At 33.9% G+C, this 21,287-nt stretch overlaps 1 protein-coding gene across 1 annotated transcript in view; it reads left to right on the top strand.

The window, feature by feature from the left end:
• Gcn5 (Gcn5 acetyltransferase) overlaps nucleotides 1-21,287 on the top strand; it is a 38,911-nt gene that overhangs the window by 11,834 nt on the left and 5,790 nt on the right. Inside the window, exons 6-15 of the mRNA XM_089240971.1 lie at nucleotides 4,876-5,057; nucleotides 5,921-6,124; nucleotides 6,939-7,030; nucleotides 9,667-9,726; nucleotides 10,773-10,852; nucleotides 11,604-11,797; nucleotides 13,610-13,736; nucleotides 13,964-14,074; nucleotides 14,387-14,530; nucleotides 20,653-20,770. Of these exons, the coding sequence (XP_089097097.1) occupies nucleotides 4,876-5,057; nucleotides 5,921-6,124; nucleotides 6,939-7,030; nucleotides 9,667-9,726; nucleotides 10,773-10,852; nucleotides 11,604-11,797; nucleotides 13,610-13,736; nucleotides 13,964-14,074; nucleotides 14,387-14,530; nucleotides 20,653-20,770 (1,312 nt within the window). The remainder of the gene's footprint in view (nucleotides 1-4,875; nucleotides 5,058-5,920; nucleotides 6,125-6,938; nucleotides 7,031-9,666; nucleotides 9,727-10,772; nucleotides 10,853-11,603; nucleotides 11,798-13,609; nucleotides 13,737-13,963; nucleotides 14,075-14,386; nucleotides 14,531-20,652; nucleotides 20,771-21,287) is intronic.

The following is a 21,287-nucleotide window of genomic DNA, read 5'->3' as shown; positions in this document are numbered from 1 at the left end:
TCAACAACTGGTTTGCGATCACGTATGTGATTCACGGGAAAGACGGAACATGCCGCGCCTGAATCGATCAGAAAACGCAACCCAGTGTTGCGATCTGGAATGAATAAGCGGCAGTTAAGTCGGCTAACATCAGATGCCGCTAGTTCTGATGAGCTCGCTCGTTTCCCGAAAAATTACAGGGGCTGATGCATTTGCGAGCTTTCTCGGCGAAACGTCTGTGATACCAACAATGATTTTCGGAGGAAACACGATTTTTAGAACAATTTCTAGTTCTCGAATTCGAACGATTTCGGCTCTGAAAATGTCTTGTCGGGGAACGCCCCCGCGACAAAAGCTCAATTTGCTCGCTGAGAGCTTCTAATTTTTTTTCAAAAGTTTGAATGATCGTGTCTGTAGAGGTAGCCGCGATAACCGGTGAAATGTCGGTAACTTCGGCGATTTTGTCTGCAACCAAGGCCAACTCTGTCAGTTGATCTTTGCTGACTGATAATATTTGCTGCATGTTTACTGGGAGTCGTTGTAAAAACAATGATCTCAACACATCGTCAGAGACATGGTCTTGTGCTAAATCTTTCATCTGTCGTAACAGCTGAGAAGGTTTCTTATCACCCAATTGTAAGTCTTGGAGAAGCGAACGTAATCGCGCATTTTCAGATTCTGCGTACTGGGCGATTATACGGTTTTTAATTGCGTCGTAGGCACCTTCGCTGGGGGGGTTGCGTACTATATCGCTAACAGAAAGCAGTACATCATTATCGAGCACGGCGACAACGTTGTGGAGTTTAGTTTGGTCATTAGTTATACCAGTAACTTGAAATTGGGATTCAACCTGAATGAACCATAGTTCGGCGTTATTTTTCCAAAGAGGGGGTGCACGAAATGCGACTCTAGCGAGTTGAGATTGAGGCGTAATCGCTGTGGTTGAAGTTTCGGTTGGCATGACGAAAAATAAATTTAGCGGCGGCCAACAAAATAAGAAACAAGCAACTCACCCCTTAGAAACGGCAAACTTGAGCGTTGAAATCCCCCAGCGAAGCGTCGTTCATCCGGTAAATGTGTAGGCGTGAAGAATCAGCATCGGTGATAATCAGGCAGCACCATAGTCAGGATGAATATCGTCGTCCATGCGATGTTGAGTTATCGTGAAGGCAGCGATGTTACAGGATTTCGGGTCACCAATGTGGCAATATTGCCGATGATGTGGAAAAAAGAGATGAACGACTCGCGAACGTATTAAACATTTTAATCCGTAATTAAACACGACATCACAATTATTAAGGAAAAGAAACATACACAGAGAAAATTGAGAACTAACTATACATGTCGAAAATCCAGAGCGAACTGACTGGGGACGACTCAGCCTCGTGGCTGTAACAAGAAGAAACTACTCGCTCGATTATACAGGCAAAATTGGCTCATCGGGCCAAAACATGCTTTTTACAAAAATATAATGTATTTAATGAAGCATAAATAATGCAGATTAATTAGCAATGATTTACGATATACAGGGTGATTATAACTAAGGTTCTGATTTCAAAACACTGTAAAAAACAGAATGATTGTCAGAATGACTTGAAAATTGACATGAATATTCCTGAAAAAATTAAATTTTATTTGATAAAGGGGAAAAAATACTTAAAAACGTAAAATTAATGACATCATCCAACATGTGGGAAATTTGCTCGCAGAATGGAAACGATAGCCAGTCATGGCAGAATGATACCTTAATTATAGCATTTCACGATTTCATAATTCATGGAAACATAATAAAAAACGAAGTAATTGAACAAATAACTACAACTTACTTAAGAAATGTTAAATATGTTGTTCACCGTGTTTTGGCTATGAGGTGAAAGCACAAAAATTCTTGTTCAACAACAGATCAGAGTATGCCATGATCATGATGTGGATGTGCTTGCAATTCATCTTTATTAAACCAAACGCGCCCCCACGTTAATATTTCTGAGGAACTTCTAACATATAGGGGATGCACTGAAGCTTGCAATTCACAAAAGTTTGCAATTTGACCACTGTTCATAACATTTTGAGGTACCCCCCACAGCCAGAATTTGCAAGGGTTAAGGTGCATCCTATCAAAATGGGTCTTCAGCAGCTGCTTTGCTGGTATTGCAATGTGCATATTGATAGAAGTTCTATCCACACACTGATGCTGTGGAAGTGCCGAAATGATGTGGTTGCACAAAATAGATTATACTGCTGGCCAAGTACAGCATCATCTACTTGCATATTTTGCACTTTTTTCTTTTGCGAAAGAAACTTCCATTGCTTCAGGAGTATCCATGCAAATTTTCAAGTCATTCTGATCAGTACTTATTGTATAGTTTTGGGATCAAAACTTTAATTATAATCACCCTGTATATAGCTGATTATTTTTCATAAATCTGTTACTACTATACAGTAGAACCTTGATTAACTCGGCTTAACAGTATGTGTGTGAAAGTATAAAAAAAACAACTATTGAATGTTAAGACTACTACTTCACCGCACACCAACTCCGGTCATATATCGCCATGCAGCAATTTCCAACCAGTGGAGTTGGGTGGGAAATGAAGGCTCCATCCATCGGTGGTCGCCCTAGGTTCGGTAGGCAAAGAACTTGCTTCTGATGTTCTATGCCCGGATTCGAACCCATGGACCTTGATGGTAACCTTCATAGTGGAAGACTTTACCACTGCGCCACTCGGGCGGAATATTAAGACTGGGAGATCTACAGTAGGAGATGTGCTACTTCTTATGGGAAAGAAAATGAAAATGTATGTGAGGTAATGTAACTACTAGTACACTAGTCTTTGTCCTTTAAGGACAGCTGGTGTCTTTATTGTATTATAGGACCACCTGCCCCTAGCATGATGGTGTCACTACTGTAGCTACTTCTTTGTGAAGGGAAAAAGAAACCCTGTGACTACTACATACACCACTACATTTAGATGTGTGATGCAATCCTTATTCATGAATTTGTTAAAGATAGAGCATCAGAATGTAGCCAAAGGTTAGAAAATGTTGTAAGAATGAGAAATTTTGGCTTTTATATAACTAAGATACTTCATATGAAAAAAATATATATATATATATATTCTGGCCACTCTTATGAGACTTTTTGAAAAAAAACCACTTATAAAATCTTATGTCATTTAAAGATATACCATCAGAATGTACCCCAAGGATGTAAAATGTGGTAAAAATGAAACATTTCAGCTGATAATGAACCAATATGATATTTTTCAAGGGAAAAAATGATATTTAGGTAACTTTTATTTGATTTTTTTTAAAAAACCACTTGGTTAAAACCAAACAACCCTGGTTTAAAAGAAAAGAAAAGTCTGCAAGAGAGAGTAGAAAAGGTTGAATAAAAATACTGATTTAAAGAATGTGCACGAACACACCTGGAAGTTTCTAGATGCATTATCTGTGGGATATTTTTACTTTAACAAATTGTAAGCAAGCATTTATTTGCCAAAACATGACATGAGAGCAGGGAATTTTTCAGAAAAAAAAGTGTGCGCAATTAAGGGTTTTATATGATTTCTAAAAGACTAGAAACACAATTTGAAGTTAGCTAAGATGACCCTCAACATTTTTCAAGTAGGACGCTGCTATTACAAATTGAGGCTGTTGGTCTAAACATTATTACTTTTTGTCAAGAAATCAGTGGGAGGCATCATGAAGATTCAAAATTATGGGACTGCAGTGTTGACAGAAATTCTGAAACAAAACTTTTCCACCATTTTTCCAGAAGTTTTATAAAAAATTTTCAAAGAATGTATAGTTTGGCTGAGATTGCTTTGAAAGCTGAAAAAAATGTATTTTCTGTCGGAGCTCTGTTTTCTTAGATTTACAGTACAAATACAACGCCGCAACAGGCAAAATGCCCAACGAGGTGGCTGAGAAAAAGATGCCCATAAAAATATGGATGTCATATATTTCAAAAATACAGCAACCCAATTAAAAATTCAATTAACAAAAATTATAAACAATATATACACATGATAAAATATTATACAATGCCCATAAAGAATACTTATGGTTGTCTTATTCTGAGTATGGATAGCTTCTCGATTTACCCCAACATGTTTATCATATTTCTTTTTAAATGTGTCAATTGTGTTACAATTTACTACCTCCGGGGGTAAGCTATTCCATTTATTAACAACCCTATTAGAGAAAAATTCCCTGCGACACCATAACCTTGCATTGTCCCTCACCAATCGATACTGGTGTCCCCTTGTAAAAGCAGTCGATTGGCAGTGTACTAAAAGTTCATGGTCCATCCTATCCATCCCATTGAAAATTTTGAACACTTTGATCATATCTCCTGCGTTCATCCAATGTAAACATATTCAAAAAATGAAGTCTCTCTTCATAACTCAAGCCCTGTGTGCCAATAAGGACATGCGTAGCTCTTCTCTGCACCCCTTCAACCAAGTCTACGTCCCTTTGTAGGTATGGTCTCCAAAACCTTACAGCATACTCCAGTCCAGGACGAACTAAGCCTCGAAAAAGCGGAAGAATGACTTTAGGAGAATGCGAAGACACTTTTTTGAAAATGAGACCGAGCATTCTATTCGTTTTTTTGACCACCGCTGAACAATGTTCAGTAATATTGTTATCATTAATTTAGTAGCCAATTTTTATTTGAGATATCCTGTGAAATAGTCTAAAAAGTTCTATATGTCTGAATAATTTAAATCCTTTATGTGAGATACAAAAAAAATAATCAGAAGTGAATTATAACCTTAGGATTACTGTTTTGATTGTTATCATTATTATAATCAGCCAATATTTATACAAGATTGCAATGATGTACTACATATGTATACTCTATTCTGAAATATCATCTGTTTGTTTCTCCCTAAGGCTATGTCCAATTTCTTGCAATATAAATTCAGCCACCTATCTAAGGAGCAGTATGGAATAATGTTCTCTGTGTCCAAGTTTTTCCTTTTCAGCTTAACATATCTTAAAGTAGAGACGCCATCTGCCAAAAAACAGTCATCTACAAATGAAGATATGGCATCATACATTCTCAATTACAAAAGGTAAATACTATAGCACAAACTTTATATGATTATCAAAAATTATTTCAAATACAATATTTTATCACTGTGAATTTGTGATAAAACATTCATTGTATTTGTGCATGTGCTTTGAAAGATTTAAGATCTATTTTTAATTTATATATGTTACTGTCAAAGCCCAAAATCAGGCAGTTGACCTGGCCAATGTCTGAATTTTGGGCTTTGGCCTGCCCTTATATACAGTCGAATACTGTTATAACGAACTTCAAGAGACTGAAGATATCACTTTGTTATAAAGGAATCCCCATTATTCCTATGTAAATTTATCTGCGGGATTAGAAAAGTGTTCGTTAAAATAATATTTTCACTATAACAGTATTCGTTAAAATGGGATTCTACTGTATTGATCCCTATGGTTCTGTTTTAGGATTATCCTTGGGTCATTGCCAAGTTGGTGTATTTTTTGTGATAATTTAACACTTATAATTATGATTAGCTATGGCAACACCCTAATGATCAAAGGAATCGGAATATTGATATCATAGGCAATATATAGGGGCCAGTTAAAGCTTGAACTTTGGACATTGTCCGGGTCAACCAAAATAAGGGATTTCAGGTTTTGGCTGTAACATATATATTTTGTCTAATTTACACTGATTTGCTATGTTTCACTTTTCTCTTGCACTCCTCCCTTTTTTTTACTCGAAAAACAATGTTCAAATAATGTTCAATTAGTATTCATAATGTAAATAACATATTTGTTATATAAAACTTATTTTTAATTTGAGTTAATGATACATTTTCGGCAAAAATCTTGATGTTCTTTCATACTTCTCTATTTAGTAAAAAAAGAAAAAATACATTTGCTTTTTTTTCTTTTTAAGATGGCTTTATTTCTGTCGAGTTCCAGCATTTCTAGACAGTTTTGAAGAAAATGAAGTTTTGTCAACTTTTGGGAAAACATTCCTCAGGTCTACCTTTCCTGCAGCGAAAAAACAGTTCATTGAAAAGATCAAGAAAGAATGTAATGCTGGTAGCAGCAAATTTGAGACAAAAAGGCTGGGTCTGATACTAACTCACTATCCAGAGTGAGTATTTTATAGTGAAAATATAGAAATAAAAAAAAAAATCATTTTTATTTTTAAAATTTTTCTGATTTTAAAAAACTTCTTTGGACAAATCAAAAAAGAATCAAATTGTGTATATAATAAAATGTAAAGTTATGTGAGGTTCTAGAACTTCTTTGAATAGCGCAAACCAATAAATAAATTCTCAATCTAAATTCTTAAAATCTTTTGAAGGCAAAAAAATGGCTGTCAACTTTCAAAATAGTGGGCATATTAATGATCATAACCATATTTATGATACATTTGTTTTTTAAACTTCGGGGTCAAATTTAATTTATAATATTTGGTTTTTTGCTGCCACACATACATAAATGTTAATTTATTAAAAATGTATGATACAAAGCATATTTGTTTGCATAGATTAGGTCAGTTAAATGGAAGCATAAATATTTAAACTTAGTATTTTTAGACTGCAAAAAATACATGCAGAGAAATCTGCGAAATACAGTATTTATATTCGTATCAAGTTGACCATAATTATTATAAGTAAATGCTCTACTTTTGGTATTAAATTCCCATGTAAAAATTGTTTTCTAGTGATAAAGTATTATTTTATTCTTATTCGCTTAGTTATTCAGTATTTAATATGAATTGGTATCAGTCTTTTAAATGTATCATGCAATCCTTATTAAGCCTTGCTTTTCCTGGGAATGGACCAGATACCGATTTTCAAATAGTTGGTATCCCAGATTTTCATAACATGCCAGCTAATGCTGTGAATTCAATAACTCAATAAGACATTGTGCTAAAATATTTTTTCCTTCTATTGATGTAGGTTTCTGTCTTTGTTTGAGAAAGAAATATACAATGATAATTCTCCCATATGGAATCCAGATTTCAAAAATCGCTCTGCATCGTCAGACAAATGTAAGTTGGTCTTTTCTTTGTTTTTTTTTTAAATGTATTATCGTCTATAAATATTCTACAAAACATGTTCATGAGTTGGGGGCCAGTGATGAACAAACTACAGCCTACTCAGAGGTTATATTCGACCTGCTGTAGGTTTTAAAATAATACAGTAGATTCTGTGTAACTCGCCTATCTGGATAACTCAACATCTATTATTCCCTTGGTTGGCCCAATACTAATTTCAATGAAGGGGAAACTCTCTAACTTGACACGTGTTTGGCGTAACTCTGCTTAAGTTGACTATGATTTTTGTCCCTTTTTGCTGGTTTTTACAATTTCCTGTGTATTACCATTCGTGGAATTTTTTGACGTTGTCTGTGGGTACTTCGATAATCCTTTGTTTCTTTGTTCTATATGATGGGCTCCCTTTTTTGCACTATGGGGGAAGGGATGGGGTGCATGTAAAGGATAAAGAATGTATGTTTGAAGCCTCTTGGCCTAACTATCATTTTAGTGGTGTTTCCAGGACAGGTCTTTCATTCTTTTCATGGCCAAAAGAAGTGTGGATGATCCCTAAAGTGTGGTGTGATCCCTATTGGATGTTGACAATTTCAACATCCAGTAGGGATAAAAATCCTATCTATTGTGAGTTTTGATACTGTCTGTTGCGGAGAATGTTTTTGGCGGAACTTGGTTTTACGATTTCTTGAAAAAAGAGTGAAAGAAAAAGAGCTAAAGCCTGGTTAGACGCTGAATATGTCATTTGGTTATCATTGTGAGTATCGATGGCCGTGAATGTAATGGCTCCACGCGAACTTCATACTTTAACTTTGAAATCGAAAGTCGAAGTTTTCAAAAAACTAGAATCGGAAAAAACTCAGTGAACTCGTCGAAGAATATGGAGTTGCACAGAACCCATTTCAACATTTGCTAAAAATTAGGGAAATGTTTTTTTCAGCATTTGAATCTTCTGATTAACCAAGCAGAAAACGCATAAGAAATCAGAATTCAGCAATGTAGAGGAAGCAACTCTTTTGTGGTTCAAATCCCCAATCTCACTCAACCCCATTATCAGGATCAATAATTCAAGGAAAGCAAAAGATTCCTCAGAAAGTCTCAATCAAGGAAATTAGGAATTATCCTAAGTATAAAAACTTTTTACAAGAAATTTGTGGATGTTAGAATTGACGCAAAAATTTCTATTTTAGCTTCAGTTGAAATGATTGATTCTGCATGGAACTCAGGCACGAGTGCCACAATTCGGAACTGCTTCCGTCATGTTAGTTCTTGTTCTGAGTCTTTGGAAAACGATTATTTCTCCAAAAATTCCTCCCAGATTAAGTGTGGAGAAAGCATAAATAGCACTATGGGTGATTGTATCGACGATGAATTTGTGAATATTGACTCTGATGTTGTAACTTCATGACTTTTAGCAGACAATATTCTAGAATCAATCACCTAAAGCAAGTGCTTCATGTTTCGAAGAAATAGAATCACACACACAGAAAGTTCAGATGAAGAAGTATCTGCACCATCTCCCCATGATGCACTAAAAAATCTAGATGTGATACATCACTTCCTACTTAGTCAGGAAAGAGCCAAACAATCGCGGTATAAACTGAATAGTGTAGAAAATTTTTTGTTTTCTCTTCAGAAAGAAAAACAAGCAAATGTACTTGATTATTTTTCATGAGGTAAATTTTTTTTATACGTTTTGATTCTATTATGAAACAACCCCAAATTAAAATTAATGAGAATTAGAATTTTATTTAATACAATTGTTAGAATGTATATAATTACGTACACAAAAACGATCGGACAAAAATATAGAGTGAAACCCCGCTAACTCGACATCCGATACTTTTGGGGTGTTGAGTTACCGAGAGTCTACTGTAGTAGTGTATACTGTATGTTGAATTCTCATTGAGTTTTTATAATAAATTGTATTAGCCTGCTGAATTTTTTTAAATGGTTTTTGCTTGCTTCTAAAAAAAGTTTACCCATCACTGAGAGATAGGCATGTAATAATAATGTTTTTTGACAAAAAATCTGTTTTCAATTAAGTTTAATTTCCTTTTAAGAATATGTAAATGAAATGGTAAGTATTTTTGTCGGGTGATACACATTAAGATACCATGCCCAATATATGTGCAATTTTATATACAGCTCTTATTTATCGATTTCCCTTGCTCGTCCACAAGGTGTTAAATGGGACAACTCGTTCCAGTGAACATTTTGTGTAATACAAATGATAATTTTTATGTATTATATTTATAATATGAAACATGTAAGGTAACATGACATTAAGCTCTTTATATGTTCAATAATAGCACATTCTTTCCTCTTGAAACTTTGAACTACAACAGCTCCCAACCCCATCTTGTCTGTTATCACCATATAATCTGGTAGTTGTGACATTACCCTATTGTCCAGGAAAATATATTGTCAAAATTGTAATGTTTTTCTTTTCTTTTCACTCAATAAACACTGGTATTCTGTTCTTTGCCAGAGCTAGACTGAAAGAGGTCCTGGCAATGGGTTAAGTTCAGTGACAGAGTTCTGGTGTTCATTCAGATGTTATTTATTGTACAATGAATGTGGTTTTTAATGTCCTTTTCTATGCATCAAAGTTTTTTTTATTGGAATCTTTCCAGCTAAGAGGAAAGCAATAGAAAATCCCACTGATTCTGAGGCTAAAAGACAGAAATTTGATGGTATGTGGTAAGATACATGATGTTAGATATTCTTTAATAGTCTAAAAGATTCTGAGATGGAAATCCAGGAACCCCCCCCCCCCCCACCTCCATACATAATAACTTTTAATAAAAATATGTGTAATAATTAAACATTATATATCAATGTCAATTATGTAGCAATGTATTATGCAGCTGGTTATTTGAATTGTAATTTTATTTGTGAAGTAATTTATTTGTATAATGTGTGCCTAAACTTAATATTTTACACATATTGTGATCAAAGTTTTGGGAAATTTCCTTTGCAAATGATGCAGTTGATAAATGTCTGCAATTGCTGAGTTTTTTATATGAATTCGATGAGAATGTAACAATTACCACAATTGTATTGAAAGAATGATGTATTCCTTGCTTATTCCATTTTTAATTTAAACACTGAACTGTGCCATGTGCTTATGGCAAACATGGCTTTGCAAGCAGGAGTGCTGAGGTTTTATCATGGCTGTACTTCCTAAATAACTCACCATTCACTTATTTATTAATTAAATTGTATTGAGATCTGTTATCTAAAATGCAACAGAAGTCAGAGGGAAATATCTAAGTAGTGGGTTTAGATTAATGCATAAAATACTGTAATATTACTATTTACTTTACTGTAATATTAGTTGAAAAGTCAAACACAAAAAATTAATGAATATTCATGTAAGTGAATAATTTGCAGGAACATTGCACGCAACAATATTATACTGCAGAAGAAAAAAAAGCCAATCAACAAAGGGTTTTATTACAGAGCAGGAGGTTTTTTTTTTTTTAATTTAAATACAGTTGAGTCTTTCTACACAAGAATTATTACATTCTATAACAGAAATGTAAACATGAACGCTCACAATTTTGTTTCTTTACATTCAAATTATTTCTCTGAGGTGAATTTATTGATGAATAAAGTAACTTTTTGTTATAGAGTAATTTGACTATAGTTGATATTCCAAATACATACATATTAAGAAAAATTAGGACAAGAAAGTGACAGCATTATAATAGATTCTTTTTCTTTTCTTAATTTGTAGGTGATATTCCACAAGATGCTATATTGGATAAATTGAAAATTGTCAATGATCCTGGGAAAATGCTTGGTCCTGAATCTGATGTATGTTAAATATTTCTTCTTCTTTGTATTTTTTATTCATGTGTTTGTAGAGAACAAATTTTGTACCTCACTCATAAGTGAATACAGGCTCTTCGAATGTGGAAGGAGGGATCACCGAAGATGTGTGTAGTTAGCGAAGGGAGTGGGCCCCATCCCCTTTCCCGTCTGTATTGGCCTACCACCTTACCTGACTTTCTTAGCCCTCCTTAAATTATGGGAAAAAATGGAATATTAAGGTTATACAAATGGAAAACTCTATTCTTTGTAATACTGTTTCACAAATTTTTGCATTTGGTATAATGTGCAATTGTTTAAAAGGCAAAAATGACATTGTCATTATTAATCTTCAATGGCACTGTTTGATTAATCTTCACCTAATGATGATGGGGTTGGAGGAAACTATAACTTGCAGTAAACGTAATTTTGGCTGATTGTGATTCATCAAAAAACATGCTTTCATTCAGAAATTATATTAATTATTAATTACTGTATTTTAGCATGTATAAGGAACACGCTTTTCGCCAAAATTGGGTCCCAAAAATAGGGAAGTTTCTTATGCATGGATAGCATTATAGATATATCTTTCTCAACTTTTTCTTCAAACTTTAATCCCAAAAAAATCAGGGAGAGTTCCTTGTATACCCCTACTACTACATGGTTATGAAATTTAATTTTTCACTTGGATCTTTGTTTTTTGTTTAATTCTTTTATGACTAATTGAAATGTAACTGTTTTCTTTTGTTGTTTTCAGATAATTGCGTCAAACTATGTTATTGCACGCAGACAAGAAAAAGATAAGCAAGTAGAATTGCACATAGTTGGTAATTCCCTAGCAAAGCGGGTGAATAGCAGGTTCCTTGAATGGTTGGTGAATGCTATGAATTTGTTCTCCCATCAACTGCCTTCTATGCCAAAATCGTATATAGCACGCTTGATTTTTGATCCGTAAGTACTTGACCCATAAGGTGCAAAAACGAATCTTTTCAGCACTATTTTTAAAACAAAGAAAAATCTTTTTCCTAATTTTGCTTGGCATGTCCAGCTGCTTCAGATTTTATTATATGTAGAATGAGTTTGTATCAAATGGTCTGTTTATCATCTTTTAGGTGTTAATATGTAGTGTTGAGTGTATTAAAATATAGTAAAAATCCTGTAGAACGATTCTCAAGGACCAGAGAAATGTATTATTATAAAGGACTTATCATTATAGATGGAATACAGGGTGATTCAAGTTGTTTATCCTTAAGGCTATTATTGTAACTTGATCACTTTAAAGGTATACTTCCAATATTAATAAGTTTAATACAGTAAAACACGTCTTTAACGGAACCTGTCTTCAACAGAAAAAAATTGTGGTTCCATGATTTTAGTACCAAAATACACATAGATAACCCTGGATTAAACAGAACCTGTCTAATGTGGAAACAAGAAAAAAAATTTACCCTTTAATGAAAAATTTCACATAAACACTGTGAGTGTTTGGCGACCAATAGACCAAAAGATCATACAAAATGTTTAAGTGCACTACCAAAAGTTTTTACCCAATCTATGTTTGCAAATGTGAATTCATCATCCACCCTTAGATTAGCAAAAACCGTTTCTGTACTTGATGATGTGGTTTTGATAAGCCATATGTAGTCAAGCAGTTGCATTCTGAAATTGTAAAAAAAAATTTCAGAAAAGCAGGCTTTTCCAGGGGAGAAATCAGTGTAAAGGTTGAATTTCCAAATGATATGCCAGACATAAAATTGTATGCAAGTTGTGGGCATTCCATGATCACAAGGTTGAGCAGTTGGAATTAGAGACAGGCAAAGAAGATCAACTGCCCTGGTGGCAAATTTTAGGTAGGAACAAAAATGCCATTATAAAATCATTGAATTTTACAGTGTTACGGGTGGCAAAATCATGTTGCTCTTTCCCTCACAAAATTTCTGTTATGACCCTGATGCTGAGGATTACATAAACATAGACGATAATGTACAAACTGAACCTGACACAAGAGAGGGACAGATATTGACACCCAAATTCAAAATTTTTGAAGAAGTTAAAAAGAACGTAAATGGCGTTATTTTAGAAGAAAAAGTGGGTATGTTGGAATTTCATACAGATGCTGTCAAAATCTAAATACAGTAATTATAAGTTAATGATTTATTTATTTATTTTATATATTTTTGAATTGTTTACTTTATCTTCAGTTAGTTTATTTTTATTTCAATCACATCATTACATAATTTTACACATATCAATTGAACCTTTATTAAGCTGAAACCGGTGTTCACCGGAAAGAAATCTCAGTCCCTTGCGATTCCATTGAAGACAGGTTTTACTGTAATGCGTTTCCAGTCAATTTGTTCTAACATTTCAAGACCCCATGCCATTTAAAAAAATTTTGTAATGGCGTATATCTTTAATATCAACAGTTGCATATATGTGTGTAGTTCTGTGGACAAACAATTTGAATCACACTGTATATGTGAACACACTATAAAAAGTGCCAAAGAGACCAGAGAGTAATATTGTTATAGACTGTGTCATTATATAAGGTTTTCAAGGTGTATTAATTGATACTTTAATGAATGAATTATTATAGAAATGAAATATAAAATTTTAACTTAAAAAATAGAAATTTGTTCCTATTGAAATCTGAAAATTTTTTCTTCCCATTACAATATATGGTTACCCAATGTTATTAATAGTTGTATATCAATTATTACTGGTAAAAATTATTTATAATAATTTTTTTTTCTTTTGCGGCAGTAAGCACAAAACTCTTGTTCTGCTATTTGAGGGTCGTGTTATCGGAGCTATCTGTTTCCGCATGTTTGTGTCTCAAGGATTTTCAGAGATTGCTTTTCTTGCTGTTGCTTCTGATAAACGTTCAAAGGTATTGATTACATTACAAATTCTATTAGTAGGTTTTAAGTGGTTCACGTTTGTGTGATTAGAGTGATTTATATTTTGATGATATTGTCTATTGAAGTTCAACGTTTTTTCTAGAACTCTAAAAGAAGTATAGGTAGCAATACATGTCTTTGAAAAGGAAACAATGATCAAAATATCAAAATGTGTTCTTTGCATATGTAAAAAGTTAAATTTTTTTTTTTTTTCCAGGGCTATGCCGCACATATGATGAACCGCCTGAAAGACTATCATGTCAAGCATGGCATCCATCATTTACTTACTTATGCTGATGATTCCGCCTTAGTTTACTTTCAAAAGCAGGTACTTTTCCCCCTGTTTCTAATATACTAAATTACTCTATTTTCAATCAGATGCTTGAGTTCATCTGTATAGCTTCTTTTTTTTATTCAAGTAAATTTTTAGTTCCTTAAAAAAAGAAAAGACTTGAAAATAGAATAAGTACACTGTGTATCTGAATGCACAATGATATGCAAAACATATGAAGCCTTTATTTCACTTCACTGACCATGTTGCATTCAGTGTCATTGTAAAAAAAAATTATTAATAAATAAATTAAAGTAAGAATTTGCTTCCTTTAAATAATTTGTATTTTTAATTCTAATTTGTTTTCAGGGGTTCACTGCAGATATAGGCTTGCCAAAGTCAGTTTATGCTGGCTGCATCAAAGAATGTGAAGGTGCAACATTCATGGGTTGTCAACTGAATTTCAAAATTCCTTATACTGATCTAGTTGATATTTTGCACAAGCAAAAAGAAGTAAATATATCATTCCTTTTTTTTTTTTTTAAATTTTTAATTATAATTCAATAAATAAGAATATGGGTATCCCTCGCTTTACATGATTTTTAAAAGTTGATTTTAGGAATTCCAACCTGACTGAATGAACGCCAGAACTTTGCCACTGGACTTATCCCATTGCCGAGATCTCTTCCAGCCCAGCTTCCTGGCAGAGTCTGGAACACTATTTTGTGTTAAAAAAATATATATAAATACTGAATATAATAAATATACTGAATTTCAAAATTCCTTATACTGATCTAGTTGATATTTTGCACAAGCAAAAAGAAGTAAATATATCATTCCTTTTTTTTTTTAAATTTTTAATTATAATTCAATAAATAAGAATATGGGTATCCCTCGCTTTACATGATTTTTAAAAGTTGATTTTAGGAATTCCAACCTGACTGAATGAACGCCAGAACTTTGCCACTGGACTTATCCCATTGATCTCTTCCAGCCCAGCTTCCTGGCAGAGTCTGGAACACTATTTTGTGTCAAAAAAATATATATATACAAAATTTTAACAACATATTTTCCTTGGACAATTGGGTAGTGTCGCGATTAACAAATTTTGTGGTGATTACAGACGAGATGGGATTGGGAGTTGGAGAAGTTACGGGGGTTTAGTTAAGATGAATGTACACACACATATTAAGATGGAGGTATGTTTTAAAAGCAATTGAGACCCCCCCCCCCCCTCCATGCCATCTCATCTGTTATCTTACACTTGCCACATTATATACACAGTATACAAAAAGAAAAAGAAATGAGAATCTTATTGTGAAATTAAAAAAAATATATATATATATTCATCGGAGTGTCATCTCCCTTAACACCTTATTGGTGAGCAGATAGGTTTGATAACTTGCGGATTAGAAGCCAGCATCAGTTTTATTGGGTTGAGTTCACTAGCTCCGGTGGATTTACTGAAAATATACAAAATAGAAGTATTGTGTGGGGGAATATATACAATTAGGGGGATCACCCATGGCATCTCGCTTAGCAATTTATTCGGTGAGCAACATGAATACGACAATATGAGTATGCATGTGTGTGTGGACATGAAATGCATAAAGAACTTGAATAGAGGAAAAAGAAATACACATATACACACATTTAATTACATATATATAACTGCCAGATCGAGTCTACTCGCCCTAACCCTATTTTGGTGAGCAATGTGGGCTTGGTTTAAATGGGGGATTGTCTGGAGAGAGCCTAAGGATCAGCTTCGGTCTTGATGTTTTGGTTGACTCGCTGTGGCTGGTTATATTTATATTTATAAAAAAAAAGAAATGAATATATATAAAATATGATTTACATGTGGTTATATATTATGAAACCATTCGTGTCGTCCCGTCTAACACCCTAGCTAGAATAGTGGCATGAAAGACACTTGTGGTTATCACATTTACATCATTGTAATGGGAATGTCATAAAAATTCTTGTTCGGGTCCCGTTATTACGTGCTATATCTTGTACATGTAATGGTTATGTATTAGTAGTGGCAGTCATGTGGATATGATTTTTGTTGTTTTAGCCATTTCTGTTTTTTCTCCCACTTATTTTTGTAACATTTAAAACATTATTTTATAAATCTGTTGGACAGATTTTTTGTTTTTCGTTGGCGTGTATATATCTGACAAGGCTTGTAATCCTTGCTGCTGTGTTTTTGATTATTTGAGTGAACCATTGTTTTCTATTATTTTCGGAATATTTGTACATGTGTAGATGTTTTGTAAATTTGCACTCTGTTGCATAGTGAATAGGAGTACCCACCATACCGCAGGCACATTTGTCTGCTCAGCGGCATTTCCGTTCATGTAGATATATAGGGAATGGGTTGTCCTGTTATGAAGATAGTCACCTCCCTATTCCAGTTTAATGTGTTGTATGTGACTCGAGGGACAATTTCGTGCACTTTCCTAGCTGTTGTTCCTTGGTCCCAAATTTGCTGCCATTTCTGGAGGGTTGCTTGTTTAAGTTGTCGCTTCAGAAGCATTAGTGGGAAAGGGTTATCGAGTTTATTGTCACAGTAGATTGCAGCTTTGGCTAGAGAGTCTGCTCTCTCATTTCCAATATTACCTACATGGGCCTTGGTCCAACCTAGGAAAATTTTTTGGGTTATTTAATAGACGCCGCCCTAATACACGTACTATTGTGTTTCTATTTGTTGGATCTAGAAGTGCTTGAAGGGAAGAGCGGCTATCAGTTATTATTAAAACTCGTTCTTCTGCTCCCGTTGCGTATTGTGCAGCTGCTTCTATCGCTAACAATTCTGCTTGGAAGTTATTATTGTTTTTATCTAGCGCTGCTTGTCACGTTTGCTTTTCTGTATTGGTTTTGTATACACAATAGGCTGCCCAGACGCCTTCATCAGTTTTGGAGTTATCTGTGTATATGTGGGTGTTTGCTAGTTTTATATCGTGGCCGTCAATCGAAATTTGATTAGAGATAGTTGAGCAGGAGGGGTGGTGGTGCCAGCCATGTTCCCATGCTTCAAAGTTATTGGGGTCAAAGTCTAAAAGTTCTGGTTTAATGTTTTTCCTAAACCTAACTGCGTTTGTGTAGACTGCTTCCATTTGGAGCTTTAGGTAGTGGGCAGTTGCCTGTGATCACTTGGAGTCCGAGCATAGCTGTTGTGTCATAGGCCCCGGTTATTGTTAAAAGAAATTTCATCTGTGCGCTATCTAAGGCCTGTTTGTGTTTTAAGGCCTTGTGGATGCTTATACCAAGCTGAGGCATCATGGGCTAAGAATCTCTCGACTACCGTCTTGTAGATGGTGTTCCTAATGCTTTGTGAGATGCCCCAGGATTTTCCTGCTATTTTAGTTAGTTTAAAATGGAAGCGAGAGTCGCTTTTAGTTTGCGTCTTTTTGGATGGTTACGCCTAAATATTTGAGATTGTTTACACATTTAATATTTTTGCCATTAATTTTGATCCTAGGGGGCTATTTATTTTTTGTGAAAAGGAATTCCAACCTGCAAAATTCAGCTTGGAGTTTAACTTTTATCCTGGAAATGGACTTGCAAATTGAAGATATAACATAGTTAAATTCGTTGATGATGAAATATGTTAGATTTGATGGTGACAAATATGAGAGAAATTCTCATATACAACTCGCCAGATCTCACTGATAAACAATGTTTGGTAACACATTGACAATGCCATGAAAGATATAATTGAAAAAAGCAGTTCTAGTGAAACTAGAATTTTTATATTTGCCAGAAGTATGTGGGATTCTCTGGCTTTGCTACTAACGTTTTTATAAGAAGACAAAAAATGCTGCGTGTCAGCTGAATCTCAACTGTTTCACTTAAAAGAGTTATCAGCCTATCATACCAGACTCTTCAGGAAAGAAAACATCCACACTCACTGGAATCAGTCAGAAGTAGTGAAGACAGAAAAAGTATAAATTTAATTCATTCATATTGCCTTAATTCATTGGATTTATTCATATAAGTTTCAATAATTCGTTAATAAAAAGTTCTTGCTGTTGGGTTCAATTTTTTTTATCTTTCTGAAGAAAACCAACAGCCTATCTTTCCCATGTCAAATTCAACTCACTTTATGCGATTTCATCTTACGTGACTATTTTCTCATAAAACAAGGGATGCTTATGCTCTTTTCTACTGAAATAAATGAGGCATATATTAAAAAAAAATTAAATTCAGGTATTGGAACCAGTGTCGTCTTAACGCCAGGCAAGGCCCTTGGGCCTCACGAAAATGAGATCAGGTAGAAATTTTCTAGAATTTACTGGGTAGGGGTCTCAGAAAAACCACTTGGCCCGGGGGGGCTCATGATGCTCTTAAGACGGCCCTGATTTGAATAACAGGTTGATATTCAAAAATTCAGAAACCTCCAGACCTGGGTTTGAATCCCACCGTCACCACAGTGTTGGTTGGCTGAAGTTGGTTTTCTGTGGTTTCCAACTTCTAGGTGCAAATGCCAGCCAATCTCCCCTTTAAAAAGTCTCGGCACAGCGAGAGCAGTCCTCAAACAGTACAAGTATTCCAACATTACACTTCACTCACTTTACTTCTGAAATATAGATGGCAACACTTGAAAATCATACACAACACTAGATATGCAATCAGACTGTTAGGTACACACACTTACACTTCCGGCACAACTCACTAGGTAGTAAATTGCCCTTTTAACTAAAAAGGTTACAAAATTTAAATTTTTACATGGTCCCCTGTCCTTTAACTTCCAATTGGAATTGTCTTGTTTCTCCTGAGGCCAAAAAAACTTTCTATGTTTCTAAGTGAAGTATTCGCGGAGATATTTGAGTTTAGAAACAGAAAAGGGGGGGGGGAAGAACAGCATTTAAATGAGGGAAAGAAGTGTTATCCATGCTGCTCTTTCCCTTGTTTTCTCTGATTTTTAATATCAAATATCTCAGCGAATATTGCACTTAGAAGCATAGAAATTTTTTCGTTGGTCTCAGGAGAGACAAGACAGTTCAAATTGGAAGTTAGAGGACAGGAAACTGTATAAAAATTTAAATTTTGTAAGCTTTTTATTAATGTTTTTTTTTATTTGAACTTCATTTAAGATGATGGTCAAAATCATTTGAAACATTTTTTCGCCAATTGAAAGTTGTCTCTAAAACCAATGGTCCAGGAAATAGCCATTGGATAACGATAAGAGTGGGCATCCTGTATATGCTGTATACATTTAACAGAAAATTACTACCTGTACAGTCCTTAAAAGGAAGAAAATCAACCACTAAATGAAATGAAATGAAATTTCAATGTTCATTAATCTAAATAGAACATTTCTCAGAATTTTCTTTCAACTGAATAATAGATATATGATAAATGTATTAATATAGCTGAAAATAGTTCTGCAACATGCCAACATGATAAATTTGGAAATGCTTTCCGAAATCCATGTCAGAAATTGGAAGGAACTGAATTATCAATGGCCAGATTTTTGAATGTCGACCTCTGCGAATATTTTGGAAAGGATTTTATGTACGTTTTTGTCAGTTTTTTTTTGCTTCAGAAGAGACAAAGCAACGAACAATTTTTTGATTGGGTTTTTTGAGCCCACGGGGGCCGTATAAAAAGTTAATTTCTTTATTTTTTCATGCATACCACCACTCAAACAAATTTTGAGATTTTGAGCACCTATGCGTCTTATATAATTAAATGTATGTTTCTCTCGAAAGTCAGCGGTTATAGAGATATCCGCTATACAAACAATTCGGGGCAGCCTGCATAGTGCAATAAAATGATCAAATGGATACAGTGAAACCTCAATATCTAATACTCTGTGGACCTAGGAAAAATATCATTGTAGAAGGGTTATCGTTATATTGAGAGCAGCATTATCATCAGGCACCACCATTTTTATGCTGTTATTGGCATCTGTTCTGAATTGGTGTTATTTATTTACTTTTTATGATTGTATTACTACAACCATAAAAAGGCATTTTTTAGAATTGCAACAAAAAATTATAATTAGTTAGTTAATGAATAAAATTCAGTTAATTTTTTCTTCCCTACAGTAGTTTCCCACTTGTGTACTGCTTCGAAAATAGCCTCACAGCAACTCTATTAATAATTTTAGAGGATAGATGAGGCAAAATACTGATGATGTTGAATACCCTTGAAAGAACAAACACAGGAAAGAAATTTTGGAATGTATCAGAAGTGATTTTAAATGGAATATGAAGAATATTGTTGTAACAGTTTTCAAATATCCTGAAAAAATATTGTTATATAAAGGGATTTATTGTAGTAAAAGATATCGTTGTATCAAGAGTAGTTTAACATTAGACTATAGGCAATTCCAAACAAGATTTTTAAAAATATCATTGTAAAGGGATTTATTATTATATCGAGTATCATTGCTGTGAAGTTTCCCTGTATATTAAAGTTGCATAAAATGCTGCAGTGTATTTACATTTTAAATTTCGGGGATTGCACCTAAATATTCATCAAATAACTAATCCATTTCAAATATTAGTCGAGATGTAGCATTGAAGACAGATATATTGTTTTGATTGATTAGAAACAGATTCGTTAAAGAATTTAACTACCTTTTATTGTGATTTGATGTGATTACAATTTCATTTTATTCATAGGTTGTCAAGAAATTCATTGAAGAGAATCAGTGCCAAGTTAAACGTTATCATCCCGGTCTTACTCAGTATTTTCAAAGTGGAGTTCGAGAGATTCCTATTGAATGCATTCCTGGAATAAGTATGCTGTCATCATGTGCACTTACTTTTGCTGTTTAAATCCTTAATTAGAGTATTAATTAAAAATAATTATAGTATTCCTATCATTCCAGCCTGCGTACCATAGAGTTTGGGAACCCCCAATCTTTTTAAATGTTTAAAACTGGTCCTTTCCCAGCAGGAAAAGTCAGGTTCAATGTGAATACATTCAAAAGACTGATCAAATTAAGTTCTAAATAAATAGGTAATCAGAATAAAATAATGGTTTTTTTTTTAACTGCAGAAAATGTGTTTTATCAGGAATTTAAGAAAGATAATAAAAATTGAGCATCTACTTACTACTTTAAAAATTTAATTATATCAACCTAATACAAAATAGATGTCTTGCATGGTTTTTTTTACCATGTTCAAAGATTGAAGAATTATGCAGTCATTTCTCTATTTCATCATGGTTTGCTGTGTAATTGTTAAATTTCTCACTCTTATTCCAAACTTGCACACAATCAGGAAATATAAAAGTACTTCACTAACTACGTACA

The sequence above is a fragment of the Pholcus phalangioides genome, unplaced genomic scaffold (genome assembly GCF_987345545.1).
Source record: "Pholcus phalangioides strain wild (caught in Gottingen) unplaced genomic scaffold, Ppha-v1.0 ptg000013l_1, whole genome shotgun sequence".
NCBI lineage: Eukaryota > Metazoa > Arthropoda > Arachnida > Araneae > Pholcidae > Pholcus > Pholcus phalangioides.
The sequence above is the reverse complement of the archived record's forward strand: the minus strand, read 5'-3'. Positions and strand labels throughout refer to the sequence as shown.